Source organism: Anopheles coustani, chromosome 2 (genome assembly GCF_943734705.1).
Source record: "Anopheles coustani chromosome 2, idAnoCousDA_361_x.2, whole genome shotgun sequence".
NCBI classification, from domain to species: domain Eukaryota; kingdom Metazoa; phylum Arthropoda; class Insecta; order Diptera; family Culicidae; genus Anopheles; species Anopheles coustani.
In genome coordinates, this window is record NC_071289.1 from 13561106 (window position 1) to 13580067 (window position 18962).

At 43.7% G+C, this 18962-nt stretch overlaps 4 protein-coding genes across 4 annotated transcripts; 2 read left to right on the forward strand and 2 right to left on the reverse strand.

The window, feature by feature from the left end:
* Positions 1 to 11715: 11715 nt before the first annotated feature.
* LOC131262394 (trypsin-1-like) lies at positions 11716 to 12585 on the forward strand. Its single transcript, XM_058264387.1, has 2 exons — positions 11716 to 11918; positions 11991 to 12585. Exons 1-2 carry the CDS (start codon positions 11716 to 11718, stop codon positions 12583 to 12585), a joined length of 798 nt encoding a protein of 265 aa, XP_058120370.1.
* A 401-nt stretch (positions 12586 to 12986) lies between these two features.
* On the reverse strand, positions 12987 to 14680 carry LOC131262400 (uncharacterized). The gene is made up of 3 exons (XM_058264393.1): positions 14004 to 14680; positions 13456 to 13939; positions 12987 to 13400 (listed from the first exon to the last, which is right to left on the reverse strand). Exons 1-3 carry the CDS (start codon positions 14678 to 14680, stop codon positions 12987 to 12989), a joined length of 1575 nt encoding a protein of 524 aa, XP_058120376.1.
* Positions 14681 to 16638: 1958 nt separating this feature from the next.
* Positions 16639 to 17584, forward strand: LOC131267796 (methyltransferase-like 26). The gene is made up of 2 exons (XM_058270752.1): positions 16639 to 16797; positions 16866 to 17584. The coding sequence occupies exons 1-2, from the start codon at positions 16679 to 16681 to the stop codon at positions 17521 to 17523; spliced, it is 777 nt and encodes a 258-aa protein (XP_058126735.1). The 5' UTR covers positions 16639 to 16678; the 3' UTR covers positions 17524 to 17584.
* On the reverse strand, positions 17493 to 18832 carry LOC131267795 (probable ribosome production factor 1). Its single transcript, XM_058270751.1, has one exon. It carries the CDS (start codon positions 18751 to 18753, stop codon positions 17620 to 17622), a length of 1134 nt encoding a protein of 377 aa, XP_058126734.1. The 5' UTR covers positions 18754 to 18832; the 3' UTR covers positions 17493 to 17619.
* Between the last annotated feature and the right edge of the window lie 130 nt (positions 18833 to 18962).

The following is an 18962-nucleotide window of genomic DNA, read 5'->3' on the forward strand; positions in this document are numbered from 1 at the left end:
AAGAGCAACTTCGAATGTACCATTTCAACGGAAGATCCAGAAGCAGGAAAGTTTGATGATATAGTCTACAAATACTCGTACCCAGGCGAAATCAATACCGTTTACATACAAGCAAAACACAAGAAAAATACCTACAGTATTGTAAAAAATGATCTAACAACATCATCGAACGACTCACCGTTTGCGCTGGTTCCTTACTTTTCGTCCTTTCTGGACCTGAAACTACTAGACAACTCCAACACAAAGGAACTGTTCTTAACCACCAACGCCACACTGCACGAAACATTGTTGCCCATCGTAGAAAAGTTAAAACGTTCAACAGCTGCTGAAATAGACACCTTTTTGACAGCAATTAGCGATCCCGAAAGTGCTCAACAAGCAACGTCCTATAGGCTGAATTGGCAAAAATTGAAATCAGATCGAGAGTTCCTGCCTTTAATAGAAAAACTTAAAGGTTGCTCGAATAGCAATCGTTTGGCAAAACTTCTCGCGGAACACATTCATGGTAAAAAAAAGCTTACTCAAAGAACCGCTCTGTTCAAAGCAAACGGTGCAGCCATCATAAACAACATCGTAGGGAAGGTAAAAAACAAAAAGTTGGATCAATTTTACATAAACGATAACTTTTTAACACCAACTGCACAAACACGCCAAAATGTCAAGTATTTTAGAGATATATTTGAAGCGGAATACAAGAAGTTGTCTAACGGCATTGATGTTTGGCAGGATGTAGCACTGAAAGGAATAAGTATCACCAGCGGCTTCATGAAAGATCTCTCGACAACTTCTAACCCTCCTAATTTTCCCAACGACGAGGTAACCGATAGCATTTTGGAGGAGTTTTTCAACGTGTTCGTTTTAGTTTGCAATACCGTAAATGAAGTCGTCTTAACAAAGAGAGTCGTAGAAAGATGGGAAAATTCAATAGTATCCCAACTGTGCAATAGCCAACTTGGCCAAATAGCATCGGAAAACGCTTGCTCTGCTATGACGGAATATGTGTTTAACTGGATTTCAAGAAATGGTCGAAAAGTTAACGAAAGTGACATAGAGAGATTTTACGAACAACTCTTTTATAAAATACAGTTTCTGCAATTGCAAGGGGTCACCGATAACCGCCTACAGGAATTGGAACAATTGAACATTGAAGTGGAAGAACAGTATCTACGAGAACGTTGCTTCTATCACCACTTGTGGCCCAAAACCAAATCCGATGATTTGCTTTCATACCGAAGCCATTTTGACACTAGCCTCATAGCGACAATAGTTAAGCATACACTTATGATTCCACAGGAGAAAAAAGACGAGTACGAGTACATATTCTTGGACGACAGAACTTACCAGCATATGAAACCGGTGATGGAAGGAATTTTCCACTACCTTCCAATTAACATCGCTCTGATCGTTGAGTGTAAAAATGAAACGGACACCGCGAGCCTGGTAGATGGTGCAAAGAAGATGCTGGAAGATACTCCTGAAAGTTTTCTGAAGAAAACGATCGTCATTGAAAGGATCGGCATTGAACAACAGTCAACAAACAGTGAATTATTTCTCATCCGCCACCTCACCAAACGCTCTAGAGAGTTCTTCTATGAACAGCATAAAAACATGCAATGTTTCGGGGCCAATGTTAAGCTGGAAGACATAGTAGAAAATGATGATGATCTAATGTACTTGTTTGAGCTTACGAAAACGCAATCACTCTCTGGTAATATTATCGAACATAAGTACAGTACGATACAGACTTGGTATATCGAGCGAACTATCAAAACTGGACGCAATGAGTACGCGATGAAGAAAGCACGGTATCGAACCCGAGCTGAAATGAAAATTTTTAGCAGTGGCAGTTTAGGCTTATCCACCTTCTGTAAAGAATTGACAAGTAAGCTAGAAATAGCAAACTCCCTAAGCATGAAACGGTTTGACGCCGGAAAGATCATCCAAAAACTGAGGCAACAAGCAACACGGGGCACGAAGCCCCACTGTGATCCGAACAAGAAAATGCATATCATCGTGGATGAGCCTGGAATCGGGAAGACCACCTACCTAACCTGGCTGGCAAAAGAGCTTCAAACGGAGAACTCGTCAAACTGGATCATTCCTTTCACGTCGATCGAGTACGCAACAGATTTTGCACGGATGTGCCAAAACATGGGACACATCAATCCAACAGTCGTTCTTCGATTTTTGTTTGAACTGCTCTACCTAGCCTGGTACGTACCGAAAATCAACCGTCAGATGATCGAAGAAACCGACCCGGTACGGGAGAAGGCCAAACGGTGCGCCAGTGTTCTCGATTTTACCTCAGGCAATCGGCATGTGTTGATCGACGAGGTGGAGGCGCGTAGGTTAGGCACGCAGCAACTGGCACACTTGCGGATATTTAAGAAAAAATACAATGACTCCAAAGTGATCATACTCTTCGACGGGTTTGACGAGATCGCACCACACTACAAGGAGATCGTACTGGCGTTATTTTCTCACTACGATAACATGTACGGTATTGCTCGTATCTACCTTTCTTCACGACCAAATATGTTCGAGAAGGAGTTTGAGGAGCACTTTAATGAGCCGGAATTTTACCACCTAGAGCCATTCTCCGAACGTGACCAGATTGTGTTCCTTGACACATTTCTCCGGAGAAAATTGCGGGAGTACGCAACCTTACAGGGCAATCAGGATGGGTACGAGCTGCTATGCGTTTTGCACAATGTTACCGATGAACTGCTGGGCGACCAGAAGCAAATACCGCTGTTCATGAGTGTCTCGTCCGAGCTGCTGTTGCCATTGGTACAGACACACTTTAGTTTTGCTCCTGACATCATCGTTTCTACGGACCTCATCGGAGAAGCCAAAATTCTCTTCGAGCCGCAAAACATGATCGAAAAATTCATCGGCCGCAAGCTATACATACTGAATGTGGAGAAAACGGGCACGACCGACGCGGCGTACAACATCCCGGCGACGCAACTGAACGCGGAGGAATTGAACGCCGTTAAGTACCGCAAGCATATCCTTCTCGCCCTATACGCTATGTGTGGCCAGGATGAGCTCAATGGGCTACTCGAACAGAATGAACAGACGGAGGCTTTACAGTACATGATGCAAGTGCAGGATGGAAAGGAAAAATCCGGCATCGTGGAGGCATTCAACGATAACGTGCCACAGTTCATACATCGTACAATTCCAGAATGTCTCATGGCGCGTTGGATTTTCAACAACAGAACAAAGGAAAAAGTGAGAGCATACCTTCACTCCGACCAGTACTGGACCTACGGCAAGCGCGTTGTAAGAGACTATTTAAACCGCATACTTGCAGATGGATGTCCCATTCACCAGGCAGTTATCAACCAACATATGTCGGAGGTGACGGCAATAATAGAGCAGGACCCAAAGGCTGCCAGTACATTAGATGCCGGTGGGAGAACCCCACTCCATTTGGCGTCTGAATTTGGCGATTTGTTGCAACACCGGCATACAACGTTCAGAGATTTGTTTGAGAAGCTACTCCAATCATCCCCCGAAACTGTCGACACCCTAGATAATCTGTTTAATTGGAGGCCCATAGATTATGCCCTGAAGAGCGAGAGCTTTCAAGCTATCAAAATGCTCCTTGAGCATGGCGTAAAAATAGATCCAGGCGTCCTTGCAAACCAGATTTTACACTGTAGCACTGATCCGTATGAAATTCTATATCGGTCCACTAATTATGAAAGATTATTGTGCACTAAAAATGGACGATACCAGGAACAAGTGATACAAACCTGCCGACAAGTGGCGGACAATTTGTTCCAGCGAGAAAGTTTCCACCTGCATGCACCCATCGGGGAACGCAACATTACGCCAATCGAATTGTGCATAGACCGAGATACCCCAGAGCTACTGAAAAGTTTGCTTCTTGCAAAACACTCCATAGAATATGCATTAAAAAAGAACAATGTCGGTATACTAGATTTTATTGTCACCAGCAAACATGATCTTCCAACAGACGGTAGGGTCACAGATGAAGCCATGAAACTTTGTATACAGAGAGGATACACCAAGCTGTTTGGGATCCTTTTTCAGCAACATTGTAAGCAAGAAAATCTTCCATACGACCCCGATGGTCACGACCACGAGAAAGACGACGCAGGGAAAAGAATTAAGAATCTGCACGTTTTTCACAGCGAATTACATGATCTGTACAGACCGTCCGAGCACAATACAACGATGAACCTGCTCAATGAGGCCATCGAGCATGGGAACTTTGATATAGTCTGGTGTATGATCGAGAAGGCGAAACTTGCTATCAATAACGATACCATTAAATATCTGATCGTTCGTGCAGCATTGTTCAGTCTCACCACCCATAGGCGTTTGATGCCCATAAGTAGATACCTCCTTGAAGCATCGGAGAACATATTTGCCGTCGACGGAAAGGGGCGTACTCTGCTTCATTACTTCGCCAGGGTCGGCTACGTTTACATGGTTAAGTACTTGATCGAGCAAAAGGGATTCTTCCCCGAAACCGTGAACGACACGAACGGATGGAATGCGTTCCATTACTGCGTGTCGCAGCACGATATGCCAGAGGAAAGTGAGCCAGACTTCTGCACAATATTCCGTTACATGATGGAAAAAGGACGAGCGGACGATATACATGCCTTCGGGTTTGACGGAAACAACGTGCTCTACGTTGCTGTAGAAAGTCGTCACTTCAGAGAGGGAAAGCTAATCGTTGCATCAGTGCTAGAAAATGTGTCCGCTCCAAACGATCAGCAAGTGCTGAAGGTGTACTTCGAGGCATCAAATTTGTCAAATAACGAACATTTTGGAGATTTTCTGGACTTTCTCATTGATGATGAGCAGGGCGAATTTAATGATGTGTTTCGTAGCGTTAAAGAACAATTATATAATTGAACAAAATGTTATTAAATAATTAAAACTTAAAAACAATTATTAAGTTAACTACAATAATAATGAAAACAGTGACTAATACAAATGTTTTAATAAAATGAAGCAAATTTGATGTATTTCAATAGCAGGAACAAAATCATTACATCTAAATGGAATTTGACAAGAATGTCAATCATGAAAGAAAATCCTGCCTATTGAATCGATTTATTCCAAGCAGTTCCAATTCAAAACGACATTACCTAATGGACCATTTCCATCAAAAACCCCTTTGAGAAGCTTCCCTGCAAATCGAGCGTAAAAAAGGGGGACCTCTTTTTAGTGGAGAGTGGAAAAAGTCTAAACTGCAACGCGGAAAGAGTAGAACTGGAAAAGAAAATCCCACCTAATGGCTGTCACACACGTGACACGATGGAGGCGCCCAGTTCTTCGTGCACGCTCGAGCGATAAAATGTTAAAATGGCAGCAAAATGCATGCCGCTTAACGCACTTCGACCTTGTCCGTAAATGGCCCTCGCTATTGTGCAGTTTGTTGGCTTCCCATCGCTTACTCCGTGCACGCCGGGGAGTGCCTCGCACGTGTATTTATCTCTCCGGCGGATCTCCCTTCGCGTCGTCACCACTCAAGCGCCACTCAAACAACAAACCGCACGCAAACATTCACGCCAACCGTACGGTCGCGCCGCCTAAAACACTTGCCGTACGCAAACCAACGTTATTTTGGTTTAATTTCGAAACCTCAAAACTATTTACCACCCATCCTTCGGCCCTCTGGTGGCACTATGTTCGCTTCCTCCCGTACCCAGGTCCCTTCCTCCGAAGCCGCATCGTACAGGGCGGGTCGTGTTCACACCTCAGCTAACCGAAAGGGACATTAGTGTTGCTGCTGGTAGTGTTTTCGGTTTCGCCTGCCCATGGAATTTCCCACGTCCAGACGGCAGGATTGATGTTGAACACTCGTTGCTCGTGTTCTGCCGTCCGTCGGCGAGGGAAAACTATTCATTGCATAACAGTGCGGTCCGTATTCGTATGAGTGTTTGGTGTTTGAAATGTTTTCTAATATATTGACCATTTTTTAGAAGTTTTTTATTAGCACAAAAATGTACCAACGGATGAGGTTATGAGGTGGATTTCAAAATATGTATTTTTGTTTACTTCAAAGATGATTACCCCCGAAAATAATTTATTTGACGTTAACAGGAAACGCAGCTTAAAACATGTACGCTATTTTGTTCATACAAAAAAACTACTCCTACTTATGAAAGATAATCATAATCATAAAGTATAAGAGCAGCAATTTATTCTATCTTTCTATTTAAAAACAGTGCACAGTGCTTTGTTACCGTAAACAAAGTGTATATGAAGAAAGTACAACCTATATGCAACAGGGCTTCGAAAAATGGTAAACAATTCCCAAGTGAACCATTGACTTGAAACCCCTTAATTTTTTTCCATGCATCGGTTCGGTTCCTCACCCTCGAAAATTTCCATAGAGCAACACCATCCACTAAATGCCACCAAACAGGGAAAGGATTCGCTGATTTTTAAACTAAAGCGAACAAACGCAAAGAATTAACCAGAATCAGCGGCAAAGGCACACAGCGTTGAATCAATATTCTCCTGAACTGAAGTCCTGCTCGGTTCACTAGGCAGAAAATGCTTACATCTGCCCGGTCTTTCGAGGTAGTACTACAGGGCACGCATGTGGCAGGCAAAAAAGGGGGCAGTTTGCGTGAAAAATGAAAATAAAATTTAATTGCCACAAAATTCAACAGGATGGAAAAATGGTCCACCGTTTAACGGGAACGCCTTTACCGATGTGCTCAGTGGCTGTGACCAGTGAACGGCTCCCTACCAGGAGATGAATGCTGTTGGGTGAGTAATGGTAAAGGGTGGTAGGAAAACAACTGTTTTATACCGCCGACAACGCTAGCCGGAAAAGTCAACTTCGGGGGAACATCGTCGATGGACCTATGTTTGGAAGGAGAAGGCAACAAAGAGGCTTGCACTTACAGTGAGGATGCATAATATTTTAATTCGTTGCTTTTTCATGAAGTATTTTTCTAAGACAAAAAAATAATCACAATTTTATTAACTAAATTAAATTGATAAATTAAAATCAAATAGATAAAAGGAAAATAGTGAAACAAATAAACTTAAAATCTTTTAACAAAAGGGAATAATAGATACAAGTGACATGAGAACATCATATTCGTTAATCTCCCAACATCCCGAACATGCGAAAGAGTAAAAACTCACCACCAAATACAAACAACAAGGCAACAGCGAGTGTGTACTCGAACCTTTTCGGTTCGTTGACTTCGTTCGCGTGTCCGTGTTGGCGTAAATCTTGTTAAAATAATATGCTTTTAATTTGAAGGATCCATAAAGCACCTTTTCGGGTGGTCATTATCGTTATGAAATCAACCAAAGTGATCGTCACTCGACACTTTCACTGGCAGCCAGACGTCCGTGACCGTCGTTTGAGTTGTTCCTCCTCGAGGTGTAATAAAATTTACACTGAATAAATAAAACACGAACATACCGATAATGGCTGGTACGAGCTACGAGGGAAAAAAGATTCACGCTACCAAACGTGAACTGTCCGCCAACAGCCAACTCAAGCAGCCGCGGCCAACCTTACGGTGTGATGGGTAAGTGTCAGTGCAGGACATCAACGACCGTAGTCCAAGGGTTTCGGTAGCAGTTGGTCCGTCGTCCCGCTTGCGTTGATGCAAATCTTTGCATGAATAATAAATGAGGTAAGGGAAATACTGCTACGATGTGAACGAAAAGCGGCAAGGCAAAAGACAAACATTCGGGTTCTGATACATCCGTTGCAAGGTACGCTCAAGTGTACGAAATACAGCTACTTAGAATTTAGAATGATGACAACTTCGTTAGTGTAAGGTGGATTCGATGATTGCATCATGGCCTAAGAAATGTATCTTAAAAACACTTTTTGAACATGCTTAACCAAACACATTCGGCATTCTCTGTAAATGAGTTTATTCCAAAAACAAAAGTATGGAACTTTTGGATTGATAAGAAAATATTTTGCGAAAATTTCAATGTTTCGAAAAAATGTTTGGAAAAAAATGTATAGTTTTGGATCTTTAGGTATAAAAAGATTCGATACAATCACCGACACTCAATCAAAACAAGATTAACAACAAGGCTAGGCATCCGTTCGTCCGGATCGATGTTTGCAGACAAAACAACTCACGTTGATCTTTCAAACATGTGTCTAATTTGGAAACTGTTCAGAGACCAACTTATCAACTGACCAACAACAACGTGCGTAGGCACAGCGTCTCTCAGTCAGCAACGACAATGTCATTCTTCCGTATACTATAGTCTAACTAGAGCTGTACGGTTCTCCTGTCGCCTTTCAGGTATGATGGAAGGCCTCATTCCATCATGAAAAATTGACTTTACGTTCCCCATGGACTCCACATCACACGCCGCTTCATGGATAGTCCACGACAGCGAGGAGGACGAAGACGGTGATGATGATGATATTGATGAAAGCCAAAGCCATGAATATAAGAAAACATCAGAAAAATGGGCGATATTTTTCTTGCATACTAATGTTATGTTATCATCGCTCAAACTTTGGTTGGTTCGGTATGTTATTTCTGCCAGAATTTGCACAGGTTTTAGTTCGAATGCGTTTATCGAGCAGTATCTTTAAACAGTTCAAACAGAATTGGGACGCATTTCGAGAATCATATAAAAATTCCAAATTCTTTTCAACGCTCTTTGAAAGATTTCATCAAAGTTTTCTTCTCCACTGATTAATTAAAAATAGCTTTTCGCCTAAACCATACCCAATTTGTTATTCATGACTCCAATTTTCTGCAAAATGTGAGCCCCAAGCACATGTACACACGCGCAGAATTTCTGGAAGGCCTCGTATGCCATGTAAGTTAATTTGAATAAACCACCTACCTAAAGATTACACCCACTTAGCCGAAGATAGTTAGACGAAATTGTCACTTCCCGGAGTCTAGGAGCTCATCTTTCAACGAGTGCAAAGGACGAAAATTTTCAAATTCCTTTATCTGCACAATCTTAAAAAAATCTCAAAGTAAATAAATTTATACAAAAATACAAATAACATAAATTTAAAAAAATTTAGTGTAATTTTTTTATAATAAACGAAAAGTTAAAACACAAAAACAAAAAGATCTTCACATGCAACACATGCGTAATCAGCGAACATTTAATAAATTCAGTTTAATTTTAAAAGAAAAAAGTAAAACCATGCGAGAATGCGAACTGCGAAATCTGGTTGAATTGTTAACTGGTTGCCGAACTTCATGTTCAATCGAACCCTTCCTGAATCCTTTTTTTTTCAAGGACAAAAAACGTTGTCCACTGTTTTTGACTTCTTTTGTTATCACATGACCCGCGTCAAGCCTTTATCGAAGCTCCACGATATATCGGTTGGTAAAGAACGAGGGAAGGTCCGTCATGAGCAGATATTTTGTTCGATGATTTGAACCGAATAACCAATGCAAAAAATATACATTCAACAAAAGCCCATCGATTTGAAAAAAAATACGTTTATCAAGCCCACTTGATTTAAAATTAAATCCTTACCACCTTTGTCAGTTACATTTTTGTATCCCTTTTTAATCTTGCAGTGTCGATTGCGTCATTATGCGATATGTTGTATTAATTGACAAAAATAAACAACCATTACGTTCGCCACAATAATCAGACCAACAGATGAATCAAACGGAGCGATAAAAGAATAATCATTTTTAACGGTCATCAATTTTTTTTTCTGGTTTTGCCATTTTTCTGCAGGGTTTGTCATGCCTAATTTACTGCTCTATTTATGTTACCTTTACTACAATTTTCCATATTGCTACCGATTCATGTTACAATATGTTGCAAACATGTATTTATCGTTCGCTATCTGCATGTATGGATTATTTTTTAAATGCAGCCCCAAACGACTGATAGTTCCATCCGAGATCGACGGAACTTGCCATTCTAGAATATACGAACCTGCTGCAATAATTACCATCATCGAACGAAGATTAACTTTGCCACAAAAAGCAACGAACCATCCCGGTACTATTCCTTTAACAACGAATATTACCTTCATGATGGCAAGTTATTTTCTATTTGTCCCATTTTCCAGATTAGGAGAGAGTGCCTTTTTCAAACGAACTTGAAGCAACTCATCGCACAATTTATATCACTAATGTTAGAAGCGTAAAATAAAGAAATGCAGATGTTCACATGAAAATTTATCTGATGAATAAATTCCCAGCATTACGCATTCCGCAAAGAAAACGTATGCGTGCGTGGCTCAAAGCCTGCGAGCCTTTAAGAGACCCGAGAATCCGCCCTGTTCGGTCAGCAGTCCTCCAAAACGCAATCGCACACAATGTACGAACCCCAAATTACTTCCCCCACCCTCTGTGTCTTCCATAGCCGAGTGCATCATATCAAAGCAGCTGCATCGGTGCACCGCCGGACCGCAGTGTCGCTTTTTGGAAGATCTGCAAATGAGCAAATAATTGGAACCGAAACTCGAAATCGCCGTCCCGGGATCCGTGGGGGAACGAATCGAGCAACTGCCGACACCCGACGATGGACGCAAGTAAAACAAGTTCAGCATAATTGCATTTGTCGCTGTCGGCAATGTTTCGCCCGGGCCAGGCCAGCACCGCAGTAAGACCGGGGCGTCCATGGTTGGCATCCATGCAATCATCTCCCACCCGGAAGGCCGCGTGCCGTGTCGGAAAGAAGGAAATACCGGCCCGTACGTTAGACCGTCCGTTTAACCGTGGAGAAAAGCAACGACCCGAAGCCGGGAACTTTGTAGGTAACGATAAAACGGGAGGTAAGGAAGGTGGTTGGCGATCTTGGAGGGAGGTGACAAATTTTGACATCAATAATTATCGCTCTCCCAGCGGGATGCCAAATCGGTGTTTACCCGGTGTGGGGTCGGTGGCGCATCGCCTGCGACGCAAATCGGTATCGAATGCAATTTAGGGCCGGCAGCTGCAAACAACAATGGCAAAAGTTATGGTAAGGGAAACCTATACCAGCGTGTCTGCGCATTGTTCCGTGTCGAACGGAGGCGATGATTGTTTGGCGTTATTTGCGGCCAAATAGTAGCATCGATGAATTATGTCTGCCAAGTGGGTGTCAGTAAAAATGGCAAACAATTATCCAGCATCGGGATGTAACCGAAACGCCCTGTAAGTGGAGGTTGAACCATAGTCGGGGAGGAAGTTGAACCGAAAGCTTATCGTATTCTAGCATCAAGTTAAAAGAGATTTTCATGGAACTGAAGATGAAGATAACCAATAAATGAGAGAAGTGTACCATAAACGTTTTCAATTAAGACTGACTGATAATGAGGAAATTTAAAAGTATAGGAAAATTTAAATTTGTTGAACACAGCAAAAGCATCCAAATGTTTTGTATATAAATTGAGAAAAACAATTCTTTGAAGTATAAACATAAAGTTCTATAACATAAAGGATTCATTAAAGTTCTATTCATGTGACATGATTGCCGAATACAGATTTTTTTTTTATCATAGGGCACGTTATAGTACGCACCAATTGGAAACTGTGATCGTTTCCGTAGGGCGTTATCACTGAAAAAAAAGTGAACCCGAGGGTCGTACACTTGGCCTACAAAAGCAATCACCCATCAAGGCACCCCACAGAGAGCTCACTGAAGGCTTAGGTATAAAACGAATGGAGGCCGGTGCCAACCAGTCAACGAATTGCGATGGCAGTTCACGAAGCGACACTGTATTCTTTGGTCGTCCACACCAGCTGTACCAGTATGGGTCTGTTTGTGGCGACTGATCCGAAACACGCCGGACGGACAACGCTCGATGAACACCCGAACGAGGAACGCATTGTCGGTGGTGTTCCGGTGGACATTCGTGACTTCCCGTACCAGGTGTCGCTGCGCCGCGGGAGACATTTTTGCGGTGGATCAATCATCGACGAACGGTGGATACTGACCGCCGCCCACTGCACCAGGTAGAACACATTGTGAGTTAGGGTTTGATGTGGCAATGTTATAAATAGATTTTCCACACCTAGATCAATGAGTGCCCGCAACCTGTGGATTCACGCAGGTTCCGCGCACGTTAATGAGGGTGGCCAGTCGATCAAAGTGAGGCGCATCTTGCAACACCCGAAGCAGAATTCCTGGAGCGATTATGACTTTTCACTGCTCGAGCTGGACCGGACGCTGAACTTCAGTGACTCCGTGCAGGCCGTCGTCTTGCGGAGGCCACCGAAGGAAGGTGACTCCGAATCACAGCCGCTACCGGATGGAACGTCGTGTAAGGTTTCCGGCTGGGGCAACACACACAACCCGGACGAGTCGGCACTGGTGTTGCGAGCGGCCAGAGTTCCGCTGGCCAACCACCAGCGATGCAGTGAGGTGTACGAGGGCTTTGGCAGTGTTACGGACAGCATGATTTGCGCCGGCTACGAAGAAGGTGGTAAGGACTCGTGCCAGGGCGATTCTGGAGGACCGCTCGTGTGTGGAGGGCAGTTGACCGGAGTCGTTTCGTGGGGAAAGGGATGTGCCGAGCCGGGGTACCCGGGAGTATATGCCAAGGTGTCGGAAGCGTACGATTGGATCGAACAGACGTTGGCAGATGCGTTCGACCGGACCGTGGAAAGCGCAACCATTTAATAACGTTTCCATCCTTATTCAGGGCTTAACTGTGTCTACAACTTTTGCACGAGCTGAATACAAGGATTAATGCAGTTTATCGAATCAAGAAAGTTTGATCAAGTTGTATTTACTTTTCCTTCTATTCATATTCAATAATTCCGTAGCTCCAGGAAAACCGTGCGCGTACGAAGATCCAAATACGCTAAGGTACATCATCAAAGGCGTAAGTTTGAATCAAAACCACGTATCCACGCACGTCGAAGAAGTCCGAAGACGACTCATGTAACTGAAGAAAAAATAATTTACAGCCCCAAAAGAGAAACTGAAATGTACAATAGTTATAGCATTGATGGAAACATAACAATTTATGCAAAACAATTTACAAACGTAATGCATTTTTTCAAATGCTTTTACTCGTTTCACTCATTTGAGTTCTCGTGCGTTGGAAACATCAGTTCAAAGTCGTAATCCGTGGCACGAATGTATTGCAGAGTGAATGTATCAGCAACCTCCGCGATTTCACTTTCCGATTTCGACAGATCAAATAACACCTCGAATGGGGTCTCTTCCGGAGGAACATGGACATCCGGAACACTTTCCACAGAGGGCAGTAAACGTCGGCCTATTTCTGCTATCGGATCGTAACTTTCGCGATAGCTAGGCTGACTTTCAATCGACCTGGCCTCGCTCATATCGCCCGCTTCCGAACTGGAAGAAGAGGGTGCAGCAGCAGCTGGAACAATGTCCAGATCGTCTGATATTTTCACGTTGTCCATTTTTTCCCAACATAATGAAACGTCTCCAAAGAGATCTCTATAGGTTTTTTCGTAATACTAAAACATACTAATTTAGTAATAAGGTTTTTTTTAGTATTTACAATTTACTTACCTTCGGTTGGGCATAGGTTAAACCCCCAATGGTAATCTTCTCAACAGAGGATCGCTCACTTTCCTCATCAAGGGCGCCGTTTTGGTTTTCCACACCATCTGATTCAAATGCAGCGTTTGAAGGATACTCAACCGGAACTACGTCCTCATTCACAAGTTCAATTTCGCGACCAGGGAGACATTGAGTCACTACAAACACATTGCACTTGGCCAGATCCGCGGAAGGTAACGTAACTTGATCGTCCAGAACTAGGTTGTCTGAAGAATTGATGTTTGCGTTGAAAGAATTTCCCCCAATTTCTTCAATACCACCTAAGGACACTTGTGTGGAACGGCATTCATGTGGGGCGGATCGCAGCGCGCAGATTTCCCTGGTCATTTCTACTACCTGCAAGCAACCGTTGTACTCGTTGACGAATTTGAGCAGTTCTTCATACTGATTGATCATCCACTGGATGGCACGTTCATCCATACGCTTTTGCTGCCTGTAAAAAAGCGTATAAGTTGCAAAACGCCAAAAAAGGAGTTTTATCCTTAAATCAGGCTTACTCCACAGTAGTCTGCACAATTTGTTCCATTTCGCCAACAATTCGCGACTTCTCCAGCCCCATGCGACGGTTCACTTCCCGCTCCAACTGCACCCGGTAGTTGGCCGCGATCTTGTGCAGCATTTCCTTGGCCTGTTTTCGCACCTTCCGACAAACAAACTCAGCCCACAAAGCACGAGCTTTGGCGTACGACCGATGGAGTTCGCGCTTCTCCTCCCAGAATCGTTGGCGCATGGTTTGCTCCATGTCCCGCAGTAACGCTTCGTAGCGCTGCCGTTCCTGCTCCCGTGCTATGTCTATTTTCTGGCGACATTCAAAGCGGCAAAAATCCACATCGTCCGAGCTGGTACCGGCCGCAGCCGCAGCCGCTGCTGTCCGCATCCGCTCCCGCCAGTATCCGTGGACGCGTTGCGAAATGGTGTCCCCTAGCAGGAGGATGTGCTCGTGAATTTGTCCTCGCATCCTCTCGGAATCGTACTCTTCAACGGGCGTTGGCTCACTGGAGACCAGTAAACGTTCTGGTTGTACGGCTGTCCGTTGGCTGGGTTGAAGGGTTTCGATTATGACGTCGGCCAATTCGGGTCCAAGCTCCTTTCGCATCTCGGATATCGACGTGGCCGTTCCGGTCTGAAGGAAATACGTCCGACGGCAGAGTTTGGACGGCGCTCTTCTCGACATGGTCGAACAGTTTCTCGGCCACGGAAAGTTAGAACGACCAGTCTCTTAACGAAACGTCAAAACGAAAATCGCATCAACTACATTGCCTACTTTTTTCAAAACTTTTCTCATTTCCGTTCTGAATATACTCATACTTTGTTAGCTAGTACATTTCGAAAAGCTTCCGAACTGCATCGGAAGCATGACCAAACCAAGTACCCTACGATGTAATAATTTTAGATATTTGAAAGCCAAACGAATTGCACTTTTTAAAAGGCCCATTTCTTTTAGCTTCAATTGTTTTCTAATGCCTTGAATGCCTCTAATGAAACCTTTTCAAGGTCACACCCCGTGTATCATTTCATTAGCTTTGAGCGTCGGCTGCACATGGATTGTTAGTGAAAGTTTAATCTTTCACCTCCCGAGAAACAGCACAATAAGACACTCGTAGTACCGCGCCGAACCTTTCTCCAGAACGATTCCGCCTGGTTGGTCTTTCCGGCTGGGCTGACGATATTGAATGCCATATTTTAAATTAATATCCAGCAGCATGTGTTGTTGTTTAATAAGAAATAACATATTATGCATGCACACAAAGCCTCATGCTTACCCGTCACCTACACTTTGGATCAGCTCAAACCTCACACAATAACTTCCAAGGGTTATTGGTTATGGTATGGTTTCATTGTATTCGATTCGAGAGTGTGCCGGTGCCTTTCTCGTGAAGGAATCAACCCATGTCCACTTCGTGTCTTCGTTATGCCCCTTCGTTATCAATGATGATGTAGGAGTCCTAATACACAGTACCGGCGTTTCCCGTCGACATCCTTGTTTGGGCGATCTACTGTTTCATCACGCCACCGTAAGAAGATGTGGAATTCCACGACCAAGAGGCGTCATCATTTTCCAACGCCGGCTCGACGGCTATGATACGCCACCATTCTCTCACCAAACCATACTTGAACGATACTTTGGAAAATCAAGGTCCAGCATACGCCACCGAGCGAAAGGATGAACTTTACTTCAAACGGTCTCACCTTGCAGTGGACGGTGCTTCTTCGTCCTCTTCGGATCGAACTCAAGGTTTCCGTTTTCGGTAATTGAGCTACACACCGTAATATCCGCATGTATCCGCACATCATATCCGTCCGTATGGAGCTGCCAGTAGCTAGAGAGGAGGAGATTGATACGCAAACATTGATGTAGACCGAGGTGTAGTACGGCGAACGGAACAATCTTACCGGGCACAAGGGCGACTCGAGGAACAAAGGAGGAGCGACATCGACAACATCGACGGGATGAAATTTGCATTCTAATAGATGACGCTCATGCTGGACAGATGGCACCTTTCCAGCGCACCACAGCCACTACAGAGCTACAGATTCTTCCCGATGTTGTGGCTTACCGGGACACCAGCAAATCTAATACCAACCAAGGGCGTATGAAATAGATTGCCCGGAGAAGACACATTAAAGCGTCGCTATTACTCTCATACCCGGCATGAGCTTCCGTAATGGGGCCATGTTTTTCACCAACAACTGCTGGACTTCAGCATAGCAAGTTAGATGAATCGTGGTAGCTTTTAACCAGAAAACCTAAATTTTTAAAATTTGCTTTTTTTTCGACGACTGAATTCGCTTGGAATAGAAAATCTCGCAACCACTGGATGCTTCCTCGTAACCATGGTAATTAAAATCTAGTACCAAGTTTGACGTGCTTGAGAAGTCCTTAGATAATCAAGTGTGAAGTGCTTGAGAATTGTTTACGTTCAGAATTATAACTTTTTTTTCTTAAATAAAGGAGGTTCAGAAGCCCTGACTTTAACGTACAAAAGTGTAAACAATCAGACATTTCAAAATGTGTTGACAACCGTTACTGAAGGGGTATATGTCAACAAAAAGAAAAAAATAATAACAAAACAATAATACAATAATACAACAATAATAATAATAACAAAACAGGTTCCTCGACCGTTTCTACTCGCCTATGACGAATATTATCAGTAAGTAAAGTGATCTGATGAAATTGCCTATAAAATACGCTAGTTTCGTTGTCAAGAACATTACATTGGCTCATCGCTGTACAAAGATGCTATCGACAACATATGCCACTGAAGATGAACATTCTCTAATGGACATGTAAGTATGAATCATAAAGCAACATACTATGTTTTATGGAAATTAAATCTTATATTCATAATTTGCAGATTTCATGGAAGAAAGTACCCAAATCCAGCCGGTGAAAGAAACAAGGACCCCATTTTGAATGTACTGAAGCGCGTCTTCAACACAAAAGAGCCGAATCTGTTCCTCCTAGAAATTGCTTCCGGCGTCGGCTTACATAGCACCTACTTTGCTCACGTCTTCCCTAACATTACCTTCCAACCGTCGGAGGTTGATACGTCGCTGTTTGGAAGTATCGCTGCGTATCAACACGAAGCCCAACTGGAGAATCTTTTACGTCCGACAGTTATCGACATTTCGAAGCCCTGCAGCGAGTGGAACAATGGCGCAAACATTAACCTTGCCAATTCGGCCGAACGTTTCGACTATATGCTGAACATCAACATGCTGCACATATCGCCGTTCGCCTGCGCCGAAGGACTGTTCCAGAACGCTTCGCAGCTGCTCAAACCAGGCGGTCTACTTGTGACCTACGGACCGTACGCCGTTAATGGAATCCTGACGCCGGAGAGTAACGTGAGTTTTAATGAATCACTGCAACGGAGAAACCCCGAATGTGGTATAAGAGACACGAGTGTTCTGCAGAAATTGGCCACCCTCAACCGGATGACGCTCGAAGAAATGATAGACCTTCCGGCGAACAACAAATGTCTGATTTGGAAAAAGTTGGCAAAACAATAGATTTATTTGAATGTTTTGTTAGAGCTAACAAAATTGAAATACATATTTCTCTTTCCACGAACATGCTGTAAACTATTGATATCGCTGCATGTATGTCTATAGGAAGAACCTTCTTCGACTCTCCATCTGGTGCCGTTTGTTGGTGATCATCCATTCGTAGTCGCCGCATTTACCATCGAACAGTCCGACCTGCAGTGAACGCAGTTTAAGCGTAAAACGGGGACCCAGCTCACGTAGCTTCACTCGTTTGCCATTCTTATCGAACTCGTACAGATGGTGTCGGAAGAAAATGTAGTCACGTTGGTTGTGGAACGTAACTGCACGTCGGCCTCGGAACTCTGGTTCGTAGTGAAACAGCGCACCCAGCATTCGCCCAATCGTAAGACCGAGACGAGTGGTGAAGTTGTTCAGAATAACCTCCGGACGGTGCTTAGATATATCTTCAGCGCTGCGTCGCAGATCTTTCAGCGATTTGTAATTGCTTATTTTGAAGTGTGCCGTTGGTCCCTCAGGAAGGTGAATCACGAGTAACCCTTCTGGCTTTTTTCTCCACTCATTGATGACCAAAAGGTCGGTGTACTCTTCACGGATCGCGCTCTTACATACCAGCTTAAGGCGAGCATTCTTTCGCGAATATATTTTTGAATTGGGTATTATTTTCTTTAGCAAGACTCCAAACTGACTCGTTTGCCAATTCGGGATACGATTGTAGGTAATCAAAACCTTCGGCACGTAGCTTTTCTGGTAGTACCCGCAAAATTCGTCGTTAGCCAGATCGTTCACGACTTCCTCTTGATCATCGGCCTGCACATTCGTGACCGTCGTGTCATCCTTCTCGCGCAAGGTTTCGATCGTATGCTGTGGCTCCGTCGGAGTGCCTTCCAGTTTACGCGTTTTCTTATTAGCTTTTTCCTCCTTACGCTTCAGTGCCTGCATACGCCGGAACTGCTTGTGACGTAGTTCCTTATTTTTCAAAAAGTTTATCGGGTTGATTACCGGATAGCTAGCCTCTTCCGGATCCTCCTCATCGTCGGCCAAACCACGCTCTCGGCGCCGTTGAAGGGCCTCTTCGGCACGTTCCGCCGCTTCACGGGCTACCCTTTCGTCCAGGTAATCCTGCAGCCGTTTACGCTTCGGTTTCGGTTCGCTCCCGTTTTGTGCTACTTTTGCCTTCGAGGTCGATGGTTTCACATCTACCTCAGAATCACTGCTATTATCATCGCTAGACATCTTGAAAAAGTACCACTTTTAAGCCACTTTTGAACAAGTTTTATTAAATTGAGGAACCGCGCGCCGCTACTAGCGACCACGTTTTGTTTTGGAATGTTTTGACCGCTAGTCCCTTTAACATTCGACATTATGACGTTTTTATACATGCAATGTTTTCTGATTTCAAAACTGGCGTGGGTGACACATTGATTTGTTGGTAAGTTTTTATG

What these genes read in the sequence shown, in the direction of transcription:
- LOC131262400 (XM_058264393.1), bottom strand. Translation starts at nt 14,680, where the DNA reads ATGTCGAGAAGAGCGCCGTCCAAACTCTGCCGTCGGACGTATTTCCTT. An exon ending in ATTGTGCAGACTACTGTGGA is followed by an intron (nt 13,940 to 14,003) that starts GTAAGCCTGATT and finishes GCTTTTTTACAG; the next exon opens with GCAGCAAAAGCGTATGGATG. An exon ending in TAACCTATGCCCAACCGAAG is followed by an intron (nt 13,401 to 13,455) that starts GTAAGTAAATTG and finishes AGTATGTTTTAG; the next exon opens with TATTACGAAAAAACCTATAG.
- LOC131267795 (XM_058270751.1), bottom strand. Translation starts at nt 18,753, where the DNA reads ATGTCTAGCGATGATAATAGCAGTGATTCTGAGGTAGATGTGAAACCA.
- LOC131262394 (XM_058264387.1), top strand. Translation starts at nt 11,716, where the DNA reads ATGGGTCTGTTTGTGGCGACTGATCCGAAACACGCCGGACGGACAACG. An exon ending in ACCGCCGCCCACTGCACCAG is followed by an intron (nt 11,919 to 11,990) that starts GTAGAACACATT and finishes TAGATCAATGAG; the next exon opens with TGCCCGCAACCTGTGGATTC.
- LOC131267796 (XM_058270752.1), top strand. Translation starts at nt 16,679, where the DNA reads ATGAAATTGCCTATAAAATACGCTAGTTTCGTTGTCAAGAACATTACA. An exon ending in GAACATTCTCTAATGGACAT is followed by an intron (nt 16,798 to 16,865) that starts GTAAGTATGAAT and finishes CATAATTTGCAG; the next exon opens with ATTTCATGGAAGAAAGTACC.